Genomic DNA, 26,163 nt, shown 5'->3' with positions numbered 1-26,163 from the left:
ACACTGTGAAAAGATTAACTACAGAGGATTTTTTTTGTCTGTATGTGTTTTTTTTTAAAATAAATGACAGCCTCCTTAACCTCCTTTACTGCTGTGAGATAGGATTTTATTTATACAACTTTTTGAAAACACATTGATGTATAAACAAAGTCCACCCCTGTCCATCATGAGTCCTTTTATGATCTTATGTAATAGTATGAAATTATGTTATGAAAGCATTTGTGAAAGTCCACCATGGACAGGTTCATAGAGTCTTGGAAATGTGAAGAAACATAAAATGTATGTCTATAACCTCATAAATATCAGTCTGTGGATTATGTAAAATTATTTAGTATTTCTGGAGTGGATAGTCTGAGTTCTCTTCCTTCAAAAATTCTCTGAGAGAGGAAGGGAACAAATAGTGTTGTACTAGAATTAGTAAGTGGCTGCTACATCTACCCCAGCTTACTGAGCTATGGTTATTTTAAAGCAAACAGAAATCATGTCAAGAAAGGCAATTTAATATTCCTGTCAAACTGAGGACAGAGGAATGTCATAATGGAACATAGCTCGAATAAGTACTTGTATGGTGTGTATATTTAGGATTATTGCATGACATATCTCAAAAGAGTTTGAATGTATGACAGTTCTGTAGCCTGTCCAGTAGTGCTAGTTGAAATAGCCTTGATGTTCTTTCTTCGTCAGTTTCCCTTTTATAATATCATTAAGATCCTTGGAGAGATTTGGCTTTTGGGGGTAGGGTGGAAAGTAAATATGCATGCTTTTTCTCCCCCGTATAAATTAAAACTTTTTTTAACAAGTGAGATTAAATAGGTATTTTCTGTTTCAGGTATGTTGAAATGAATTTTTAGGTTAGATTTGGAAAAATGGCTTATTTCTTACATGTACTTATGGTATACATTTATGCTGAAAAAATATATTTGAGTTATAGCAGTTTTTTTTGTTTACTTGTTTATATTCACTAATATTGTTAAACCTTTTTTAGCGTTACCCAAACCAAACCTAAAAGTGAAAAGTTTGCTGAAGTAGCTATAGTTTCCACTATTACTTTGGAGCTTTCATCAAGCCAAATGGCAAACATTGACTGAGACAGCTTTTGGGGTAGAGTGCATATGCTTTTCATAGATGATTTCATTTAATCCTCACAACCCCATGAGCCAGATGTTGTTATCCTCATTTTATGAATGAGGAAAATGAGGCTTAGCAAAATTTTAGAATTACTTTGCCCAAGGTTACATTAGTTAGTAGTAGAACTAGGATCTATTTTGAGCCTGTACTCTTAACCACTAAGTTTTGATCTAGTTGTAGTTGAATGAATGAAAATCACTTGTGTTAGAAAAGACACATCCATATTTGGATTTACTAATTGGAAATTAAACTTGCTCTCTGTGAATGTTTTATTAACTGTGGTTTCCATGGATTATATATTTATCCAATAAAAGTAAAAAGCTTTAATAGCACAAGAGCAGATCCACTCTAGAACATCTATGTTTCTCATCCTTTTTTCATTTATCAAGTTTACACTACATGTGTAAAATGTCCGTAATGTATTCCACTTAAGGAGAATTCCTAACGCAAAAATTGTGGAGATGGGGTTATGTGTTTGTTAGTGGATGGGTGACGCCTTGAAAGGTGTGTACAGATTAAGGAGTAAAGAAAAAAAGGTAGGAAAGAAAACGATTTTATAGTTTGATTTTATAGTGTGTACAGCTAGCTTTTATGTAAATTATTAGTCCGATAGATCTAGGCAAGCGCAGATCCAGGTAGTGGCCACTTAATAGTGGCTTTTGTTGATCTTGAAAGTGGGTCAGAATCATCTCAAAGGTAACATCGGTTCTTTTTCGTAAAATTTAGAAGAAAAAGTGAATTGAAGGCTCTTATGCCAGTTATATAAAGCTAAGTCTGGCCCCCCCACCCAACATAAAATTCTCAGAAAGTACACATATTCTTTTTAGACATAGAATGCTGCAATTTAGAGGTAAAGGTTAATTGAAACAAGAGCTGAAACAAGAGTGTTGTTTTATGGAATATTAAGCAGTGATTCTTACCACCCAAGTCTTTTTCCTTTCACACTGAGAATTAGTATGGTAATGAGCCACTTTTATTTGTGGGAGACAGGGGTCTAACTTCAGACCTGCTGGCTGGAGAAAGAATTAATACCTTTATTTAGGGAGCACCTAAGCTAAATATAGTTGTTAATTCACCACTTTGAAAGTAACTGTTGAGTAGATGGTAGCTTTAGTATTAAACCCTTTAATTTGCTGATGATCAGTAATCAGTTCTTGTGTAGAAAAAGAAAATGATGAAAGGATTCAGTCTGGATTCAGTCCCTGCCAACTTTTCATGAAGAGCATTTTCAGGAAATTCGATTTGCAATAAATAAGTCAGGAGGCCCTTCTTGAAATTTCAGCATGGAGTCAGGGGAGGGATGGAGAGAGCTGAATTTCACCTTTATTCTTGGGCTCAGTCTAATAATCTAGATCTTGTGTCACCTTTGTGGTATTGATTTGCTGCGTTGTATGGAGGGTGCTTTGATGCCTGAATTCTGCTTAAACTTTGCATACCTTTGGCTTAGCATGCTTTTGAAATGGGTAACATTTCTGGGAGAAATAATATTAAGCTGTTGTTTTAATAACACTTAATATATTTAATGGGACTTTTAAAAAAAGCTATTTGAAAAGAGATTTTGAAGTGTTTGGGGTTGGAGAGGATGGCAGTGGGAAGAAAAAGTGCAGAGTACTGGGTACTGCCAAGAAGTTTTATGTCGACAAGGGACACCTAATGTTAAGAGGTATGTGCTGTGAGGGAAGAAAACTTTGCAGAAAGGAGAGGTAAAGAGGGTACTATATACAAAATTCTACAGGCATTTCACAAATTGTCATTAGTATTTAAGCATTTAAGTATTTTGTACAGGAGAGTTTTTCAAATCACCAGTGGTGCCATAGTGTATGGTTCATCTTTATTTTAACAAAAAAGACTCTTAAATCACCAGAATCTTGGTGGATAGTTTTATTATAAGAGGCTAATCATTGAGCAGCTAGCTGCTTCATAGTAGTATAATACTGGCATTTCTTTGTAGTGATTCCAGAAGTATGCTTCTTTATTTCATTTTTAACTTGCTGTTCTTTTCTATAATTCATCATCTGACTATTTATCAGGTTAATTTTGTTAGGACACTGGAGAAAGGTGCTTTATCAAGAAATAACTGACTACATCCCTGTCCTTTAGTAGCTTCTTCTGTACTGGAGATGCTCTCTTGTGCTCTTGTGAGGAGCAGTAAGGGAAGTAAAGTGTGTTTGTGCCTAATAGATCTGTCTGAAGGGCAGAAACAAATGCTCAATTTAACTTAAATGGCCTATTTATGATTTGGAAGATGGGATATTCTTAGTATACAGTCAGTCTTTTATCTGGGCAGTTAAAAAAATGTAACCCAAGCCAAACCCCTTTACCTAGTATATTATAAACTTTGGGGAAGGGTGTTAAAAGATTAAATTTTATTGTATAGGTATTGTTGCAACCTTCTTCCATGCTTCCAGTGTTAGAAATATCTTCCTTATAACTGACCACCAAATTTAATGATACTAAGAAGCTTAAGATCTAGGATTAGTAGTTTAATATGTAATGAGTTCAAAAGCTATCACTAAGAGGTAAGTAGTGACTTTTAAGAGCCTAAACAAATTATCAGGACTAAAAGAATTCCAATACCATATCAGTATAGTTATGAGATTCAGTAGAATTTCTTTGGATGCCCAAACTTTGTGACCTATAAAGTGGTGATCAGCACTGTTATTAATAGCTTCTGTTAATTTAAAAAAAAACCAAAAAACTCCTATATGTTTATTTCCTGGTCGTATTTGTTGCTCCATCACTAATCCTTTTATATTTTTTGTAGCTTAATTTATATTGATCCATAGTGTACTTTTTCAGTTCTATAAATATGTATAATTTAAGTGTATGTGAGATTAAATTTAAGCAACACAATAAATCCTTTATGAAACTATTACTGCATACCTGATATTAACTAAAGTTTTATACAACTTGTAATATCACTGTGAATTAGATCTCAAGTCATATACCAGACTCTAATTACAAAGTAAACATTGCTTCTAATAAATTCAAGAATATGTTAATAATTTTCAATTTATAAACTAATTTACTCTAAAAAAATCAGCATTACCTTCTATGATATAAGTATAATTTTTTCCTGCAGCAGTTTGCTCTTTTCCAGGTGATATTCATTATCACTAATAGTCTTAAGTAACAGACATAAATGGCTAAGAAATTATAGTAATAATTGTCTTTTTCCAAAAATATTCAGAATACTACAGACAGTTCAGCATACCATGTTTCTGAGTATCTAATTTTGAAGGTTTCATCCACAACAATGTGATTACAAACATGTTGGGGTCTATGATAAATATTGGGTTTTGCACATCTGGTAAAACTACATTTTAAATTGTCTTCACTCTAAAAGTCTTGCATGTGTTTTTTTTTTTTCTTTTTAGTATTTGGTTCAAACTAATTTGAAGTTTGCTGTAGAGTTAACATTTTAATCAGTATTGTCACTATTTATATTTCCAGATCCAACAATTGAATTTGATCATGGCTTTGTATTTTTTTACTTCATCATTCTTTTTCCTCTTAATAATAAAATCTTCTGTTTTAAGTGTCTTTAGTAATAGTTCAATAAGAATGTTGCAGTTGCCATAGTCAAAAAGTTTGTTAGAAAAACTTGGTTTGAAAAACTTTACAGATTTTTTGACAGATAAATTCTCCCATACTTCACAACTAACTGAAAATTTGGTTACCATAAAATTAAACTGACCGACATTAATACTCCCATTTCAGTGACGTTGAAATTTACCATCATATGTCAGAAAATAAAATGAGATGCCAATGAAGAAAAGATGATTACCAGTTCTTCACTGATACTATAACATATCTCCACTGTCTTTCTCAAGTTGGCCAGGGTGAATATATCACAGTTGGCCAGGGTGAATTTGTTGCTAAGGATCCATGGGATTGCAACAGTATTTTTATATACTATTTCATTTTTTTAAATTGTTGGTTAGGACTCACTACATTGATTTCATGACTGCTAATGGGTTTCAGCCTGCAGTTTGGGAAGCATTGGTGTAGAAAGATCATAGTGGGTAAGTGAGAGAGTGGCAACAAGGTAAATGCAGAATGATAGCAAGGCCCAGGTCCCATAAGGCTTAGTAAGCCACGAAAAGATTGTGGCATTTAAAGTGTGATTAAAAATCTTGAGGATTTAAAACGTGATATGATTTGAATTTTAAAATGATCACTGTGAATGCTGGGTGGAGAGTGGACTAAAGAGGTGGTGCTAGAGTAGAGGTGGGCAAACTACAACCCACAGGCCAAATCCACCCACCACTTGTTTTTGGAAAGCCTGTGAGTTATGGTTGGGAATAAATCAAAAGAAGAATAATATTTTATAACATGTGAAAATTATATGAAATTGAAACTTGAGTGTCCATAAATATTTATTGGAACACATTGGAGCTCATCGTGTACATTTGGTCTGTGGCCACTTTGGTGCTGCAAGAGCAGAGTTGAGTGTTTGCAACTGGGATGATACGGCCCCAAAAACCTAAATATTTACTATATGGCCCTTTATAGAAAAAGTTTGTTGACCCCTGTACTAGAGTGTAGGCAGCTGTGTCAGTAAAGACGTTAATGCAGAGTCCAGGAGAGAGATGATGGTGTCTTGAACTGGGGGTTACAGTGTACATGGGTACAAGTGGATAAGTATGGGAGATACTCTGGAGAGGGGACTGAGAAGTTTTGCTGTTGAATTTAGATACTGGTGGAACTGATCGAAAAGGTTTCTTTTTCCTTCACTGAAAAAAAGACAACCATCTAGCCAAAAAAGTAAATGGATCATGTTGTGTTTCCTTCTATATGTTATATTCTAAAAGATGAAAGATGTATGTAACTATTAAAAGCAACTTCAGTGTAAAATGAAAAACATTTCTAAATTTGCCTGACCCAAGAAGGCATTTTTACTTGTAATCCTTGCTCTATAACTAGCTTCTTGCTATATATTTTAAATTTACTCACCTCTTCTTACATATACACTCATCCTAAATATTAAGACTGTTCTGGGCTTTCTGAATACAGTACATTGTTTTAAATGGCTTGCAAATATAAACTTTGGTAGAATGCTTAGAAACCAGTCTAGGTTTCCTATAGGTTCTGTGACTATAGTTTATAATTGTTCATTTGCGTGAGTGTGTCAGCCATGACAGGGTGGAAATTTTTATTATTTTTAGGGATGAAAATTACTTATTTGGTTTTGATTTCTAAGGTTTTTTTTCTTTGTATAGCCCCCTAACTGTAATGGGAATAGTGTTTGAAACCTTAAAGCTGTAGAATCTGACATTTGCAATACAATTACTTTTTAAACAGCAATCTAAACTTTAAAAATGTGTAGCCGTTGTTTTTGACCATTAGCTGTATGTGAAATTTATAAAATTTTATAAGAATTATATTTATACAGCTCTCTATACTTTTCTGTCTCTAGCAATATGGCTGACTAAATAATCTGAAAACCCTTCTGTTTTAAATCACCTAGAAATGCTAGATAAAATATAATAAACATACATTTAAGTGAACAGCTGAGCTTTCAGGAAAGTAAGGAAAACAGATTCAAACATAAAGAAAAGACTGAAAAACAGAGGAGTGTGTGAGCTGACATTTGACTGCTCCGTGGATGGGAGCAAGAGTTATTGGTCTGGGCATTGTTGGGATTTGAATTTTAATGCCCTTGTGGAAACAGGTTACAAAGCCTTGAGTTTGTAGAAAGTGGGGGAATTGGAACAACATCCAAACATGAAACCAGGATCCTTAAAGGGCTACACTTTTAGCAAAGGGGTAGATGAGGAAAAGAACCGGTCCATCAGCACAGGGAGACTACAAAGAACCTTTTAAATAAGACTTCCCTAAGAACTCGTAACTATGCTCCTGCCTCTTGTTGGCTTGGGGTTTAAATTAATATTACCTACTTGATCTGGGAAAACCTAAACTGAGAAATTAGTATAAAAAGGATTCATAGGGTAGCAAAACCTCTGAGTTATCTGGAAGAAGCAAACACAAAACATCCTTGGTGGGACAAGCTTTCAAACTAGGCTGCCTAGTTTCCCACAGTTAACCTGCATGAAGTTGAGTTTGCAATACCCAATTAAAAAATTCAGAAGACAGTCACCTATTATCACAATAGACACAACGAATAGGGTTAAATCCCTAAGACCTCCAGATAATTATCATATAGAGACCATAAAATAAGTATGTTTAAAATGACAAAAAGCTTAAAATAAGGAAATTAAAACATAAGAAAGTAAATCAAAGATTTGGAAAGGAATCCAATAAAACTTAGAGAAATAAAAAATGTAGTCATTAAAAATAAAATTAATGAATAATCAGCAGAAACAGTTGAAGGAGGAATAAGTGGAAGAGAAATCTGAAGAAGTTATCCAGAATGCAGGAAAAAGAGAAAGAAGAAAAATCTTTAGAGACACAGAAGTTAGAATGGGACAATCTAACATAATGTCTAAAGAAGTTCCAATAGGAGAAAAAATAATAAGGGGATGAAGCAATATTTGAAGAGAGAATGGCTGAAAATATTGCATATGAATGAAGGGCATAGTCCTTAGCTTCAGAAAGCCTAATGAGTCTCAAGCAGGATAAATAAAATCTAATCCTCACCCAGACACATCATGAAACCAAAGAAAATAGAGCAAGGGTTTTTATGGGTAGCATTCTCCTACAACGAAGATATTGAAATCAATTCACCTGAAATAAGATTTTAAAGTTATTTTCCAGTATTAGTGATAAGTTTTCACTGATCTATCTGCATGTTCATATTGGTTCAACTTGTGACTAAGACTTTACTTTGTGAAGTGTTTGGTAAGTTTTTTGCCATGGAACATTAGTGTCTAAATATTAATTAGTAGTTCTATGAGGAAATAATTTCTTTTTGTGACTAGTTTTCTTCTTGAGGGAACTAAGGAGATACACCATCAAGAAAACTACCATTCAACATCTTCCAAAATGTGTGGGGACTTTAAAGTCACTGGTTAAAAATAATAGCATAATTTATTTGAAATTTTAACCAAAAAAATCTGTTACCTTTCTTTGTTATTCACTCATTTAGTCCAGTTTTAGAATTTTCTCTTTCTGTATCATGAAATCATTTTTTTTCCTTCTGATTTCCACTCTGATTGTTCTTTTCCTGTTTCTTATTCATAGACTTCGAAGGAACAGCTATATTTGCAAGTCACTTAAAATCATTTATTCATCGTATGTTTAAAAAGTAAGATGAAATAAAACAAAACCCACTTTGCTTTCTTTCTCCATTTAATTAGCATTTCTCTTTTGATTTATTCCCCTTTTACCTGCTACACCAGCTGGTTAGCAGACAAGTATAGTGGGCCCTCTGTGAAAATGATTACCTCCATAATTATTCTCATTTCCCCCTATGAGTTAGCTGTTTTGTTGTGGGGTAGAGTGAGGCAGAAGCTAATCTGCATAATCCTGACAGGTCAGATTTCGCTTTGAAATATTCTGACATTGACCTCTACCAGCATTAGTCATAGTCTTGCTTTAGAGTTTTGTGAGCTGAATATTCTGTCATTATTTAATCTAAACAGCTTCATTAATGAGATGTGTGTGTGTGTGTGTGTGTGTGTGTGTGGGGAGAGTGGGGAGGAGACTAGGAATTTTGGACATATTTCCCTTTTACTATACATACCCGCAAGCATATACACGTTCACACTGCTTTTCCAAAGTATTTTCCCCTGTAAAACCTCTTTATAACATCTCCACTTATTACTAGATCTCGTTTTTAACCGTTTAACAGTTAAATGTGTGTATGTATTTGAGATATAAAACTTAAATCCTTTAAGCTTATATCTTATTTTGCTAGCACCCAGTCTATGTTTTTAGACATTCTTTATTTAAATATCTTCTGAAAGTTCTTCTCCTTATAATCAATCAGTTATGAATTTTAAACAACTTTTATTTTGAACTGTACATTTAAATTTTTTCTACTTTTTATGTTTGCAACTGATATACATATTCTTTTATCAGGGTATAAGTTTTCAGCAAGGAAATGCTCACATTTTCTTTGCACATTTCCATATACAAAAATGAGTTTACGTTTTTTAATCTTTTAAATAAACAGGCTAAGTTTTCTTTACAGTCATTTAATATGTCATGGATATTAAATTATGTTTGTATATTGTTATTTAGGTGACTATTATATGGTTAAAAAGATTTTGGAGGAAAACAGTTCAGGTGACTTGAACATAAATTGCGTAGATGTGCTTGGGAGAAATGCTGTTACCATAACTATTGAAAACGAAAACTTGGATATACTGCAGCTTCTTTTGGACTACGGTTGTCAGGTACAAGGCTAGATAATTTTATCCAGTAGCTTCTAAGTACTGTTAGATATGCCATGTTTTCTCCTTTCTTTCTAGTTTCCTTCCTCCCTTCCTTTTTTCCTTCTTTCCTTCCTTTCTCTCTATATTCTTCTTCTCTCTTTCTTTCACCTTTTATTTTGTTTTGAGCTACTAAAAATTTAAAAACAAACCAAAAAAACCCTTTTTAAAAAAGTATAGTATTTTGACTTGATTTATCTTTTTCTTCCCAACTTTCACTCCTGCCCCTTATCTTATATGTTTTAAACCGTCCGACAGAGGTAAATTATCATGACTTATTAAAGATGACTTTGTTTTTATTACTTACATTATTATATTACTATTTACCTTATATATCTAAAAATAGTACAGGTGTTCTGGAAGTATCAGGGGAACAGGTATTTCTGTGGCCCATGTAATTTACAAGCATAAAAACAGAATGCTCCTCACTTACAAAGCGATTTTCAATTTGATTTTCTTCAAAGTTTTATTAGTTTGTCCTTTTTGTCTGAAATTTAGTGTTTGCTTATAGCTAAAGGTGAATGGATTTTTTAAACTGGAAAACATTGACCTTTCTGCTTGTCTTCATATCAGTTCGTGTAAAAAAGCAAGCATGTGTATGTCTTGAAAGAATTCAGTTAAGAGATCGGAAGGAAATTTAATAATATTATTTTCCTTCCTTTTTGGTTTGCTTATGATGGGACTTGGCATATGAATTCTGGCTCTTTTTTTTCTTCCAAACAGTATGATTGTTTGCTCTTTTGTAGCTTTAAACTAACGAGACATTTTTGGGAGTGGTATCAGGAAGCGCTCATAGAAGATTTTTTAAAAATAAGTAGGTTAGTCCTATGTACGTTTCTATTATATATATAAATATAATACATATATATGTATTAAAACATGTGGTACTGTCTCTATGTATACATATTTAGAGTAGAAATAAATTGCTTTCCCAGAAATTTCATTTATCCAGAACACCCCCGAGAACCAGGAAGTAAGTGAAAAATACCTCTGAGTAGCCAGGGTAGATGCGGTGAAGTTTCCCATTTATGAACTTTATCATAGGGGTAATTCTGGAGTCCTCCTTCAAAATCTGTTTTTTCTTACTTTAGATTCCGCTTTAACACACTTACTTAGTTTTCTAATCCATAGAGAATTACAGGGGCAACAGAAAGGGCATGAGGCTGCAGTGGAAAAAAATTAGGCACAGTACCTCTGACTCTATTTAAAGAGGTCAATAGCATTAGATACCTGATAATCTCTAAGGGAACTGTATGTTAGAGTGGTAATTGATGTTTATAACAATGGCCCAGAGTCAGTAAGAGAAAGTTAAATTATATTCAGTACGTATTACTTTAGAAGAAAGAAGAATATATATAGTACTTCTGAAAGCAGAAAACTTCCATCAAATTTGTTTAAATTTCAAAGTTAAACACCTAAAGGCATAAGCTTCAGTTACCTATAAAATAATGTCGCAAAGAAAGTCTTTGATGATTCTATGTAAAAGAGGTATTAGGGTATTGATATAATAATCATTTTGTCTTTTTACATGTAAGATTCTATGTATATAAAATTTCTGCAATATACATGGTTCTTTCACATACCTGATCACATTTGTACATCATAGCCAGCTGTCTAGATGTTATATTTTATAGATAAGAAAACTGAGGCTCATAGACTGTAATGAATTGCCCAAAGTTCTAAAATAAGCAAGGGCAAAGCTAAAATTTGAACCTAATCTTTTGACTGCAAATCCCATGCTCTTTCCAGTTCACTGTGTTCCGTCTTAAATTACCTATGTCTTATCTGTCAATCAACAGATGTCCAAGGCCTTTGGTTGGGTGTGATTGTGGAAATGAATATGTAAAACATGAGTTCTGTACTAAAGGATGTTAAAACTAATTGGACAATGAAAGTGCATATGAATTTTAAATCAATCAAATGATACAAAAGTGTTATTTCGTAAATGCTGAGTGTTAATAGTACTTGACCCTTGTTTATCGCTTTGAGGTTACAAAGTGCTTTCATGTATTTTATCTTGTGTTATACTAGTGGCTCTCAACCGGCAGTTTTGTCCCTTAGGGGACATTTGGCAATGTCTGGGAACATTTTTGGTTTTGCAGCTTGGGGGTGGGTTAGTACTGGCATCTGGCGGGTAGAAGGTAAGGGCGCTGCTAATCATCCTACAGTGAACAGGACAGCCCCCCATGATAACGAATTATCTGGCCTCAAATGTCAATAATGCCACCATTGAGAAACCCTGTTTTATATTTAAACTTTTGTGGTTCACAGTAAATGTTTTGGAGACATAAGAAAGAGAAGATCACTGTGGTTTAGAGCTAGCAATAAAAGTTTCATGGAAGAATGGCAGTTGAGCTCAGCCTTGAAATATTAATAATTGCTAATATTTATATAGTTCTACTGTGTGACAGGAATCTTAAATATATTCACTTCCTTAATCCTTACAACAGTTCTATGAGATAGGTGCTATTATTATCCCCATTTTATAGAGGAGGAAACCGTGGTACAGAAGGTTTCAGTAACATGCCCAAAGTTACTCCATAAATGCCAGATCTGGAATCTGAACCCAGGTTCTGGCTCCAGAGTCCATGCTTTTACCTGCTACCTAAAACTACTGTAAAACAATGTGTAGATAGGTGGGAACAGGAGGTGGAGAAGGACGTAAACAAAGGCATGTAAATGTATATTCTTGAGACAGTGAATTGACTTAGCCTTTTTGAACAAAATATTTGGGTTGGGTAGTAGTGGAAAATATCTGGAAAAATAACTAAGACAAAACTGATGAAAAGGGCTTGAATGCCAGTCTAAGGAATTTGGCTTTTATATGATAGTGAGATCATTAAATGATTCTTGAGGAAGGATGTGATGTGTCCAATGGTATTTTAGAAAAACTAATCTAGTGGCTGTGTTCAGCACAGATTAAAAAATGGGAAGTGAGGAAGGCTATAAATAGCTTGGGTGAGCAGTTTTTATAATAATCCAGATGTGAAGAGGTTAAAGCCTGAACTGGAATACCGGCTATAAGAATAGGGGAAAAAATGGCAGATGTGAGAGATGTTATGAAGGAAGAATTGATAGAACTTAGTATTTAAATTTGGAGGGGGGGATTGAGAAGGAGTCCAAGATGATTTGAAAATCTTAAACATGGTTTACTGGGAGAATGATGAAAGAAAAACAGGAAGTTAAGAAGAGAAGTCAAACTTGGGGCAGAGAACTGTGAATTCTGGTTTTAGCCTTGTTTATTTTGGGGCTATCAGGCAGTTTCCAGTGGAAAGCTGACATCTCTAGGGAGAGGTTGGGCTGGAGAGATACAGCAGTCGTGGCCATGGGGATGACCCGACATCATGAGAGTGGATGAAATCATAGAGAAGAGCAAACAACTAGTGCTGATTCTTTCTCAGGGAGCATCTACATTAATAAAGGGCATTAGAAGGAAAAGGTTTCATTAAAGGAGTTAGGATACGCAACGTTGTGAAAACCAAAGAAACGGTTTTATTACGTTGCTGAGAAATCAAGGAAAATGGTAGGAAAGGCCATTGGATTTTGAAACTGGCATCAGTAGAATTAGAGAAAATGACACGCGGGAGTTTGAGAGTGAGAGTGAGAGAAAGAAAACTCTAGTGGTGAGAGAAAGAGAGGATCATGTCAAGTTAGCAAAGAGTGAAGAAGTATTTCATGTTTTGGGAGGTTTGGGGAGGTGGAGGCTGGGACTGGTGTTTCTGCGAAGGAAGGACCAAGGTCCTGTAGAAGACCAGAGCGCTAAATAGAATACCGAGGTGGAAAATTTAGCTTTGGGAAGGAAGGAAGTAGATGAGTATCTGAGCTTAGAGGAGAGAGTATGGGAATTGTTGAAAAGACAAATTCTGAGGTGAGAAGGGAGATAGTAACCTCATTAATACATAATAGGTGTGTACTGGATAGCTTTTAATAAAGAATGGTCAAATATCTGTGAAAAATTAGGAAGCAAAACTATTGAGGACATTTGTATACCTAGAGATACTTAAAAAATAATTTAAAACATTTTTCCCTTCAGAGCTGCCTTTGATATATCAAGTAACAGCATTGTGCAGAATAAGTCCAGGGCAACTCCTTACATGACTTTTTTACATAAATTTTTTTATACCTGAAGCTTATCCTTTTAAGCATTGAAAGATTTAACATTAATCTTTCTTTATTCTTTACTAAATAGTATATCTGAATTTAATTTTAACTTTACCATTGTAAGTGGGAATCATTGAGAGTTTAATCATTTTACTTTGCTTCATATAGTCTGAAGCTATTGACATGTTTTTCCTTACATTAAGTGGCTTCAGACTGCTTTGTATTGATAGTGATTTTGCTATGCTGATATTTTATCTTCTCAATGATCCACTTTTAGCCGTTTTTCATCCTTCCTCCCTTCTCTGTTGGTTTTAATCTAGCCTGAAGGGTACTTGGGAAAGCCAGGTGTCTGTCATTTATAGACAACTCTTAAGTCGGTGTGGGTGAGGCAGTTGCTTCTAGGAAATAATGCCCATGAAGTTAGTTTGTGACAGCTCAGTATGGTTTGGGGAGAAATTTGCAGCTAGATCCATGGCTATGTTTCAGATGATTGGAGTTGCCTGGTGTTTTGACTTTGAGAGCAGTGGCATTACTATAGTTAGCTTTATAGGTTAAAATTAAAAACCATAAATGAACTGTTTAATAGTAATGAACACATGGTTCTTTTTGCTTGTTTGCTTCACCTGACCAAGTACAGTAAAAACTGAAGAGAAACGTTTGTAAAGCAGAAGAATAATAGCGCTAGCTTTTAAAGAATAGGCTACAGCCCAGTGAACCCTAAAATGTTTAAGGGATAAAATAATGAATTAAATTTCCCATGAGGGTGGGGAGTTTTTCCTATAGGAATACATAGGCAGTTCCTAATGGTTGAATGTGACCCCAACCCAATTATTTGGGGTACTTAGTCCTATTTTTAGACATCCAGATAAAGTCTGCCATTTTTAGTCCTGTTTTTGACGTCTAGAGAAAGTGGATGAAAGCTTTCTTTTCAGCTACAAAGAATATTAAAGATCTGTTATAATTTCATTTTCATGGGAGAGAATATTGATTTAAATAGTTGTTAAACATTATAGTAGTTTAAAAATGTACAGGGTACATTTTTAAATAATCAGGGTATTTTCTTAGATTAAATCATTACTTATCCCCACTTTTTGCTTCTGCCTTTATGGTTTTCCTTAAAAAACAAAACAAAGCAAAACAAAAAGAAACCCCAAACCTGATGTCTCAGTTGCCAAGTATCACAATAGGACTGAAGAGTTTGTTTTATTGAAAAGTTGAAAAATCTCCATTTCCTCAGCTTCTATTTATTTACTTTTTCCTCTTGTCAAAGTTGGAGCTTCAAAATGACCTATAGTTTGGGAGTAAAACTATAAAGTCACTTCTCCCTCTTGTCTCTAAGGACATTGGTATCCTAGTTCTTTGTGATTTTTACTTGATAAGATTGCTAATGTTGGGAATTTCCTGGTGGTCCAGTGGTTAGGACTCGGCACTTTCACTGCTGTGGCCTGGGTTCGATCCCTGGTCAGCGAATTAAGATCCCGCAATCAGTGTGGTACCACCAAAAAAAAGAAAAAGATTGCTAATATTAATGCCATATTTGTACCATTTCAGTCAGCCACGTGTGCTTTAAAGATGAGCGCAGAGGGGCCCCGCCTTCTGTTAACATATTTTTCATTGTCCCCTAGCCTCATGGTTGCATTGATTATCATTTTTATCAGACAGAAAACAATCCTTTACCTGTAGTAATTGTTCTTGGCAATTTCTTTTATAGATTTGGAGTGATGAAGATTCTTTTGGTCCAAAGTTCGAGAGTAAACATCTTGAAAAACATAACGTATCAACTTTAAATACTGCATAGATCAGCACTGTTTCATTAGTAAACCCCACTATCAAGCATTCATTATTTTACCAGCTCATTCAGTGAAACCAGGACAAAAATATGTGTGTTGTGGTACACTGAAGTACTGCCAAGGCTAGCAAATGTACTATTTGGACAGTCTAAATTTTAAAAAATTCAGTATTACTGTATATAATACAGTTTAAATTAAAAAAAAATAGTTTTCTTTATGAATTAGTAAAAATAAATAGTTTACCTTTTTATCCTCCATTTTCATTTTTAACCTTTTTTTTTTTTTTAAAGTCCGCAGATGCACTTTTGGTGGCAATCGACTCTGAAGTAGTGGGAGCTGTTGATATGCTACTTAATCATCGACCAAAACGATCATCAAGACCAACTATAGTAGTTAGTACTCTTAAATATTTATTAATTTGGATTTTTAAACCAAAATAGATCTCCCGCCCCACTGCCATTTTTTTCTCCTTCCCCTCCAATTTACTTTGTTTTAAAGAAATAGATTTTTTTTTTTTTTTTTTTACTCTGTAAAATATTGCTTTAAAGTAAGTAGACATTTGCAAGAATAATTAATGTTGCTCTCAGGAAACCTTCTTAAAATTCATGATATTTCTATAATCTTGCCAGTGTGATCGAATATTTTTAGTTTGGAACATTCTGCAGGTTAAGTTGAAAATACAGATTAGTTTCCAGGTGCGTTTAAAAGTTAAATATAAACAGTGAAACCATAGAACTGGAAGAAAATGTAGGTGAATATTTAACTGACTGGGAGGGAAGGACTTTGGAGAAAAATCACAGTGGCACAGCCTTTGGCTGTATAGAAGTTAAACTTCTAGAATCAAGACATCAGGCAAAATTTAGCAAACAGATGGATAACTTTCAGAAGATATTTCCAGCATATATCTCAAATTCATAATCTTAATATTAGATGAATTGATGAAAAACATCAAAATCAATAAAAGACATGGAAAAATCTCAAAAGAAAGTACAAAATATTAAATCTTACTAATAATCAAATACGAGGTACTAATTTTTGCTTATCAGACAGCAAAGTTTTTTTTAAAAACTAATAACCATTGATGGCAAAGGCGTAGTACAATCTCATACACCACTGGAAGAGGGTATTTTGAAAAGCAGTTTGGCAGGATATGTCATAAACAAGAAAGATGTTCATATTCTTGAACCTTGCGCTTCCTCCTCTAGGAATTTGTCAAGGAAATGGTCAGAAATGTGGAAAGAAATGTTACTTATAATCTTATTTGTAGCAATGAAAAAACCATGTGACACAATCTAAACATCCCAAAATAGAAGATTCTAAACATAAATAATTACATATATATTAACATGATATTTTTAAAGGAATAATTAGGAACATGAAAAAATATGATACAGAAGGGAAAAAATGAGAATAGTAAACTGTACATATAATATGATCTGAGATTAAAAATATGCACAGAAAAGGAACTGTGTGGAAATGTAGCAAAATGTTACCTAACAGCAGTCATCACATTGCCAAATTAAGGATATTTTTCCTTACTTTAAAATTTTTCTTTATTGCTTTTGTAACTAGGAAGATAGTCACTAATAATTAAATAAATTCTACTGTAAAAATGAGATATTTGTTGTGTATCAAAATTTTAAAGTTATAACATTCATTATTGGTGAGGATGTAGTAAAGCAATCAGTAAAAATAATTTCCGGGAGTATAAACTGGCTATACTCAGAAGAAAAATATTATTTTAAGAAAGAATTATAAATTGGTTGCAAATTATCTGCCATTTTCTGAGAGTGAAGAGAAGCTCCCCTAAATTGCATACTTTATCATATATTAACTGAAATATTTTTCTCTCATTTAAACTATTACAAAGTTTGTGTAAGCATGACTTTCTCCAGAGGATAGTTCCAACTAGTTTAAGTGGTGGTAAGCAGCCAACAAGAGTAGAGAAAAAAGGGCCAATAATATAACTCCTATCCAAAAGATCAGAAATGATCAGAAATCCTATTCAATTTTCTGACACCTATCCTGCAGTTACTAGTATATTTTGGTATACCTGTTCCACCTTCTAGCCTTTTAATCCATTTACACTCTTGGGGAGGGTGAGTGTAGTGTGCCAGGGTATTGGAGCAACTGACTGATATCATTTCATCACCATTGCCACTGCCAATCGAATACTGAGTTGTAAGGCTGGGCAGTCCTCGCCTACTCAATGAAAGAACACTTTTTACACTATCTCTAACAAAGAAAGTTATCCAGCCTTTGCCTGAATACTTCCAGTGACAAGATCACATTTTTAACGGCCTCATTACAACTGGACAGGCAGTATCAAATATTTTTATATACTTTTTTTTTTTACCATCTCAGTGAATTCATTGTATATTCTTGGCTTATCAAAATTGTCTTTTGATAAATTTTCACTTTCAAATACAGTTTTTTTTTTTGATAGTATGTAGATTATATTATGAGCATTGAAATTAGGAACTTTAATCATCTAATAGTGTTTTTCACACAGTTAATTATGTTTCTTAGGAAAAATAAGGACCATTTTTTTTTCTTAAGGGATTAAATATGATTTTCTCCTCTTTATAACCTCTTTTTTTGTAATTAGTGGGAATGGAGTAAATTTTTAGATTTTTCTGTAATTTTAAAATAAATTCATTAATTTGAAGTCCCCAATAAATAGATGGGAAGTGTATAAACAAACTATTCATAAAAGAGGAAAAAAAAGATAAGAATGTCAGAAAATACTAAAATTTACCAGTAATCAAAGAAGAGTAAATTAATATTTCATGATAGTTTTTTCACTCATAAATTGGGAGTGATCATGCTCAGTGCTGGTGAGTAAACCTTAGTGGGTGGGTACATTCCTATATTATTGGTAACATAAACTATTAAAAGGACTTTGATAATATGTATAAAAAGCTTCAAAATTGTTCATGGCCTTCAGACCTATAATTCCACTTCAGGGGTTCTATGTTAATGAGATAATCCTGAATTTTGAAAAAGCTGTATTCATAAATTTGTCTGTGGTAGTGTTATTTATATTAGCAAAATAAAATATCTTGAACATAGAGTCTATGAACGTCCTTAAATTGCATGCAAAATTCTGTACATGAATTTTTTTTCCAGAAGATTCTGGGTTATAGCTTTACGAGATCATTATAAGGGTCCTTGATCTTCAAAATATTAAGGACCATTGTTTTTAATCGTTGGTGCCAAGTCATTCATGCCAAAGTTGCCCTTAAAAAGCGGGTGTGGTGGAGAAAGGACTAAAAGGAAATACTGTCTTCTAAAACAAAATTTAAAAAAAAAAAAAAAAGGAAATACTGTAAAATGTTTCGGGTAGTAGGAATATGGGCATTTTTATTCTTTCTGCTTTTGCATATTTTTCAGATATTTTATAATGTGTGCACTACTTTTACAATGTTAATAAAAATTATAAAAATTAATGGTGAACTTGATAAGCTTATACTATGGAATCAAACAGCTCACAGGAAAACATCTGTGAAAAAGTGATAAGTATTAGAAAGAATATGTAATAGTCATAAAATAGTCAACCTTCTTTATTTAATCCTGCTCTTTATTTACTAATGTTTCTTTCCTCGTGTCATGCAATCACCAGGCATGAGCCCATGTAGTGAAAGGAGCTCAGCCTCCAGAGTAACACTCAACTGGGGTCTATCTGCACTTTGCCACTCTGTTGTGTAGCCCGGGCACATTAACTTCTCTGAGCCTCAGTTTCTTCATGGGGATTATAATGTTCAATTTTGCAGGCTTTTGTGGGGATTAAATGAGATGATAAATGTAAACTGCCTAATAGTTCCAGGAGCTATGATTGTTAGTGTTTTTGTGCATTTGTATAGGTGGTGTTTGAGAATATGTAGAGAATTACACAAAATGAAGAGTGCCTCCTATTTACTTATCCCTTTCAAGTAACTTCATTGCTATCAATTTGGCAAGGTTTTGCCACAGAGGTGGAATTAAAATTTTTTTCTCACGCATTTATATTTTGCCTACTTTTAACATTTCTGTTTTTCCATTATATTGTTTTTCTAAAATTCTTGTTCTTTATCCTTGTCATGCATGTTTCCATAATCCTGTGAAAATGAAACACTTTCTCCTAAAGTATTTCTCTAGCTATCCACCCTTCTTCTTTGTTAGGAAAACAGAAGTCTGGCTGTATGAACATTTCCTATTGAAGATTTTGTCTGTCATGATTATATTGCATTTATTAACTAAAGTTAAGTTTTGAGGTTTCAAAAAAGATTTGATCCTAGGAAAATGTTTATCGTATTCCTCAAAATAATTTTTATATTCTTTGTGCCTTCAATTTTTTTCATTACATTTTTTAGATAAATGTTTTTTTGAAGTCACAAATAAGAACTTTTGGATGTTTATATAAATATTTTTCAGAAACTAATGGAGCGAATTCAGAATCCTGAGTATTCAACAACTATGGATGTTGCACCTGTCATTTTAGCTGCTCATCGTAACAACTATGAAATTCTTACAATGCTGTTAAAACAGGATGTATCTCTACCTAAGCCCCATGCGGTTGGCTGTGAATGTACATTGTGTTCTGCAAAAAACAAAAAGGACAGCCTCCGACATTCCAGGTCAGAAAATTAAGGTTTAAATTAAGATGTGTGATGCAGTAAGGTATATGTCAATGAAGTTTTTGTTGTTGTTGTTCTTTCTATGTCTACTTTAAGAAATATGGTACTGCAATGACTAATGAAAGCCAGACTTCTAGCTCCTTTGCTTAATACAATGAGTTCTGCATTTTAAGGAAGTATTTACTAAATGATGAATAATTAGGAAAAAATTTCAAATTATGAATAAGGTTTATCTCATACTTCTGCTGGTCAGGGATGGGGTCACTATTTGCTTTTTAAAAGCGGAGTTTATTAATCTAAGAGAATTTCCAAGCACTGGAAGGGGTGGAGATACCACTTCCTGTCTTATTTATAAGAAAATAAAAACTATTATCTATCTAACTAGATATTCAACCTGTTATGCCTCTATTTCCCCTCTCACACAGTATTTGAGTCTTTTTCTCTTCCCATTCTCCCCAGTCAAAAATATTAAGAACAACTGAGGAGTGAATGAACAAGAAAGTACCCCTTCTTGGATGGGTTGAGCAAGATCACACATGTGCATGTTGTATAAGGTGTATGGTTCTGGGCTAGACTTGAGAATCTAATTTTCAGCATATGCCTTTATGTATATATTATCTATATAGTAGTCAGATATAGTTGAAATAATATCAAGTATAGCATTTACTACAGAAAATGTGGTTTGGAAGTCCCAGGTCATCCGTTGACATTGTTTTCTAGTTAAGGATTGTTGTACAGTATATTTGAAATTAGCTTTAAAGCTGCAAACCATCCACCCTCCCTCCTTCCTCACCTTTAAACAGATAGTCACAAATCCATAAATTGGAAAAGTCTCCTGGGAATCAATTTAATGTTTACTTGCAGAGATTATACTGGAAATTTTTTCTATTTTTTTTTTTTATGAATTAATTAATTTATTTTTGGCTGTGTTGGCTCTAGAGCACAGGCTCAGTAGTTGTGGTGCATAGGCTTAGTTGCTCCACGGCATGTGGGATCTTCCCAGACCAGGGCTGGAACCCGTGTCCCCTGCGTTGGCAGGCGGATTCTTAACCACTGCGCCACCAGGGAAGTCCCTCTATTTTCAACTCTATTTTACAATGAGATCTGTGTTTCTCTTTGATAAGATCTGGTTAATAGCTATGCCAATTTCATTTAACATTTTAGTTTTAAAATGACTAATCTATGGGGAATTCCCTGGCAATCCAGTGATTAGGACTCTGTGCTTTCACTGCGGAGGGCAGTGTCAGTGAAGTTGACAGGGCAGTTTCACTCCCTGGTTAGGGAACTAAGATCCTGCAAGCCATGCAGCTTGGCAAATAAAATAAAATAGTCTATAAAATGACAAGCAGAAATAATCTTTAAGGCTTCTTCTAGTATTAAAATCCTTTATTAATATTAAATATAAATGTTTTTCAAATATTATTAAATATTATTAGGTATGCTTATTAAATATGTGTGTAGTTTAAGCAGTTGGAGGTGGGGGGGTTGGAGCTGGAGAAAACACTTTACCTGTCTTGGTTTGAGGTGTTGAAAAAGCGTGTTTTGAAAGTTTTTAGAGGAGCTGTGGCTTGAGCTCAGTGTTTAAGTATAGATGAGAATTAACAGGTAAAAGGCATTTTACACAGTATGTGAGTGTGGTTTATTTAGGGATGGTCTGGTATATTTGTTGAAGACGTTGAGAGAGTTTGTTATTGATGTTTGAGAAAACAGTTATAGCAGATGTCAGAGGGATCTGACTGAAGTCATTTCCAGGAATTGCTAAGCAGACCTGCAGGAGAAAAGGAAGCTAACAAAATGAGTAAGGGATGGGTAAAGGTTTCAGTGATGTTGAAGAGTCAGTATACTAGCAATAAGGAAGAGAGGCAATCTGTATTTCTAAGATGTTGGGATTTAAATTTCAGAGATGATGCAGTCTTGCCATTTGCAACAACATGATGGAGCTTGAGGGCATTATGCTAAGTGAAATAAGTCAGACGGAGAAAGACAAACACCATATGATTTCACTTGTTTGTGGAATATAAGACACAAACGAACAGTCTGTGGGTTAGTTGGAGAAGGCATTCAAAGTTGCAGCCATTTCTCAAGAGTTCCTTGTCTTTTTCTTTTTATCAGACTTTCTGATGCTTGGCACACATGCCTAATTTTTTAGTCAGCCAGGGATTTGTGGAGACTATATATGAATCCTTGTATATCTTTTCTCGTTTCCAAGATCTCCCTATTAAATTTCTGATTGGTCCACTCTTTGTCTCAAATCAGACTGCAAGCTTGGTCTTGCAAAGCTGCAGGTTTTCCTTGTTCATCTCTACTAAGTCTAATCCTTTCAGCCAGCAGAGCTGTAGGTTTCTGCTTCCCAATGAATTGATTTTTACCCCTTTAGCACAAAGATACAGATTTACCAGCTTCAGGCTGGAAAACTGCAGTTCTCATTGAGTGAACTGGAGGCAGAGGTGAAGAGGTAGCCTCAGGTGAGAAGGCCGCAGATTCCAGCCATTCCTGCCTGAAGCTCTGGCAGTTTTCCAATAATTGATTCTCAATAGACAATTTCCAGTGACCTGAAATAGTTAATTTTTTAAAAAAAATTTTGTCCATTTTTATGCATATATTTTGTGTGGTGAAATCACTGACCTCTTCATATACCACCATTACTTTTGATAGTGTTTTGAATACCAAAAATGACAGATTTAATAAAGCGAGGCAGCCTCATTATTTTTCAGATTATATCTAATTGCTTTCCATACTATGGCTCTTCAGTATTACTCCAGCATAGTTGGTTGCCACCAGTACTAGCAGTCACTCTTCCTGTGCATTTTGTCACTAATCCATATTTTGAGACATGACTATGTAGATTAATACAAAAGTCATTTTTAGAGACAATCTGATAAAATTAATTACCATAAAAATTAATTGCTATAGACATAATGATGGAAACAGAAAGATAAGTTGCTCAATTATATATATTTTTCTCAAGTTTTTGGACAGTTTTGGTATAGGCAAATACCTCAGTAGAAATCCTTACTTAAGATACAGGTAATTGTACTTGTTAATTAAATATCTAGATCAGAGCTGGATTTCATAAAAATTGTTGTCTTAGAAATGCATTATATAGAAAAAAATGCATTGTATAGGGTCTATTTTTGTGTCTAAGTAAGACATGAGACCTATCAGGTAAATAAGGAATATTTCAATAAGTTTGTTACATAGAAGTTTTAAATTTCCATACAGAAAAATTCCATTGCAAACAAAGTAAAAAGACAACCAACGAGAGAAAAGTATTTAAAACATTTTTGACTAGACAGAGGGCTAATTTCTTTTATATATAAAGAGGTTTTACAAATTGGTGATGTAAAAAAAAAAACACACCAGAAAAATAGGCTAATGCAAATGAACAGGTAGTTTACAGAAGAAGTATAAACAAATAGTAAACATGAAAGGATGCTTAAGCTTCTAAAGAAATTCAGAGTAATACAACTCATAAAATTCCATTTTTCATCTGTTAGGGTAGCAATGTACTAATGAAGATGTAGGGGAAAATGAGCTCTCCTTATTGTTAGTGCTTTGGAAACATCTACCAGAATTTAAAATGCACATGCTGTTTTATCCAGCAGTTCTGAATGTGCAAAGGGTATATGAACTAAAGAATAATCATTTTTACATTATTTATGGAAGTAAAAAATCAGAAGCAACCTAAAGTTCCATTAATGGAGATTGGATGGACTGCCATCAAATGGAAAACCATCCAGTTTTAGGAAATAACGAGATGACTCTATATGTAGTGACATAGAAATAGTTGTTCCTTCTAGAGAATGTCACACAGAGTGAAGTAAGTCAGAAAGAGAAAAGCAAATATCGTATAATAACGCGTATATGTGGAATCTAGAAAAGTGGTACAGATGATCTTATTTGCAAAGCAGAAATAGAGACACAGGCGTAGAGAACAAATGTATGGATACCAAGGGGGAAAGGGGTAGGGTGGGAGGAGTTGGGAGACTGGGATTGACACATATCCATTACTGATACTATGTATAAAATAGACAACTGATGGGAACATACTGTACAGCACAGGGAACTCTACCTAATGCACTGTGGTAACCTAAATGGGAGGGAAGTCCAAAAGGGAGAGGATATCTGTATGTATGGCGGATTCATTTTGTTGTACACTGGAGGCTAACACAACATTGTAAAGCAACCATACTCCAATAAAAATAAATTAAAATAAAGAAATAAAAAAAGAAAAAAAATTTAAAAAGTGTCTTGGAAATTCAGATGCAATAAATTTCACCTAAGAATTTTAGGGTTGTAGGCTTGTCACAAAAGTAGCATGAAAGCTGATTCCTTATGAATAACCAAAAATTGATAAAAATCAATAAACATACTCAGAAAAGAAAAAAAAAGAAATAGTTGTCCCTGTACACAGTATGTCTGATTATGTTTGTGTGTGAATGGAAAATATCAGGAAAGATTTTCATAATTCTCTGAAATGTGACTCTCTTTGAGGAGTGGAGTTGGTGGAAGGAGGAGAATTGGGGAGCATTATGTTTCTAAACTGCTTGCTTTTTTTTTAAACAAGCATATATTAAATTTGTATTTAAAAGAAAAAATATTTATATAATATCTACCAAATTTTAAATTAAGAATTACATATTTATAAATGAAAGAATTATAGCAAAATTTTTCTGACTTGGTTCCTATTTAGATATTGATTATAAACATTAATTAGTTTACGGAAGGTAAAGGGAGTACTTTTCTATTAGTTAGAGGTTAGACATAAATCAATGATTTCATTCTTAAGATTTGAAAGGACTTTCAAAAATAACCTGGTTGAATGAGTCATGTGTTATATATATGTAGCGTATTAAAGTAAACTTATCACTGGGGAAGGAAAATTTAATGATCATATCATATTCAAAATGTATTAGTTATTAACATATTTCATTTAAAATAATAGTGGGTTCAGGAATAGAAATTTTTTAATTAAATTGAATTGAAGGATACAAAGTTTTGAATCTATGAAAACAAATACTAAAATTTCTTTATAAGCAGTAGATATAAAAAATTGCAATATTTATATTTCAAAATATTTATTTTTAAGTCTTTTTCTTTTTATGCAGGTTACCTTATAATAAGTATTTTATAGTTGTTTTATTTTCTTTTAATTTTATAATACTTTAATTTTAAATTTATGAAAATTATAGGCTAAAGATACTGATCATATTTATCTAATAAATTTGTTTTACATTATGGAATCAAATTTTATCACAGGTTTCGTCTTGATATATATCGCTGCTTGGCCAGTCCAGCTTTAATAATGTTAACAGAGGAGGATCCAATTCTGCGAGCATTTGAACTTAGTGCTGATTTAAAAGAACTAAGCCTTGTGGAGGTGGAATTCAGGTGGGAATGAATGGAAATTGTAAATTTTTAAAAAAAATTTATTTATTTTATTTATTTATTTTTGGCTGTGTTGGGTCTTCGTTGCTGTGCGCGGGCTTTCTCTAGTTGTGGCAAGTGGAGGCTACTCTTCGTTGCAATGCAGTGGCTTCTCTTGTTGTGGAGCATGGGCTGTAGGTGCGTGGGCTTCAGTAGTTGCAGCACACGGGCTTGGTAGTTGTGGCTCACGGGTTCTAGAGTGCAGACTCAGTAGTTGTGGCACATGGGTTTAGTTGCTCCGCGGCATGTGGGATCTTCCCGGACCAGGGTTCGAACCCATGTCCCCTGCATTGGCAGGCGGATTCTTAACCACTGCACCACCAGGGAAGCCCTGGAAATTGTAAATTATCTCTTTGTTTTCCAGAATATTTTCAGCCTGAGTTTTTTCATAGGCCAAATTATCATTTATTTATCTGCATTTGATCCAAAATGACCAAACCTTGCTGCCACATATTTGGGATTTTCCTTTTCCCTCAGTGGACTAGACCCCAGTACCACTTACGTCACTCCTTCCCCATCTTCCTTCTTCCACTCTTCCACCACCCTTAAATCCCTACTTTGTTCAACATTGCCGGAGGCATTCTAGGGCAGTGTGAAGAGTAGTGGGAATGGTAGCCTTAAGCAAGAACAAACTTATTTATAACTGCTCTCTGTTCTACTCCCCTCATTCCTAGATTCTGTAATCATCCTTGGAGCCCGATCCTTCATAACTTTCAGAAGCATATAGAATGCTTTTTGTATGTCACGTACATTCCACACACCCAG

At 33.9% G+C, this 26,163-nt stretch overlaps 1 protein-coding gene across 3 annotated transcripts in view; it reads left to right on the top strand.

The window, feature by feature from the left end:
* The window catches only part of TRPC1 (transient receptor potential cation channel subfamily C member 1), a 67,989-nt gene that overhangs the window by 1,677 nt on the left and 40,149 nt on the right, over nucleotides 1–26,163 (top strand). Inside the window, exons 2-5 of one of the 3 annotated variants that reach the window (XM_061193595.1) lie at nucleotides 9,274–9,428; nucleotides 15,646–15,747; nucleotides 19,769–19,971; nucleotides 25,231–25,362. In XM_061193595.1, coding sequence (XP_061049578.1) covers nucleotides 9,274–9,428; nucleotides 15,646–15,747; nucleotides 19,769–19,971; nucleotides 25,231–25,362 — 592 coding nt within the window. The remainder of the gene's footprint in view (nucleotides 1–9,273; nucleotides 9,429–15,645; nucleotides 15,748–19,768; nucleotides 19,972–25,230; nucleotides 25,363–26,163) is intronic. The other 2 variants (XM_061193596.1, XM_061193597.1) reach the window with 2 other exon arrangements.

The sequence above is a fragment of the Eubalaena glacialis genome, chromosome 6 (assembly GCF_028564815.1).
Source record: "Eubalaena glacialis isolate mEubGla1 chromosome 6, mEubGla1.1.hap2.+ XY, whole genome shotgun sequence".
In the NCBI taxonomy this organism is placed as follows: domain Eukaryota; kingdom Metazoa; phylum Chordata; class Mammalia; order Artiodactyla; family Balaenidae; genus Eubalaena; species Eubalaena glacialis.
This window is presented reverse-complemented; position numbering and strand designations above follow the sequence as displayed.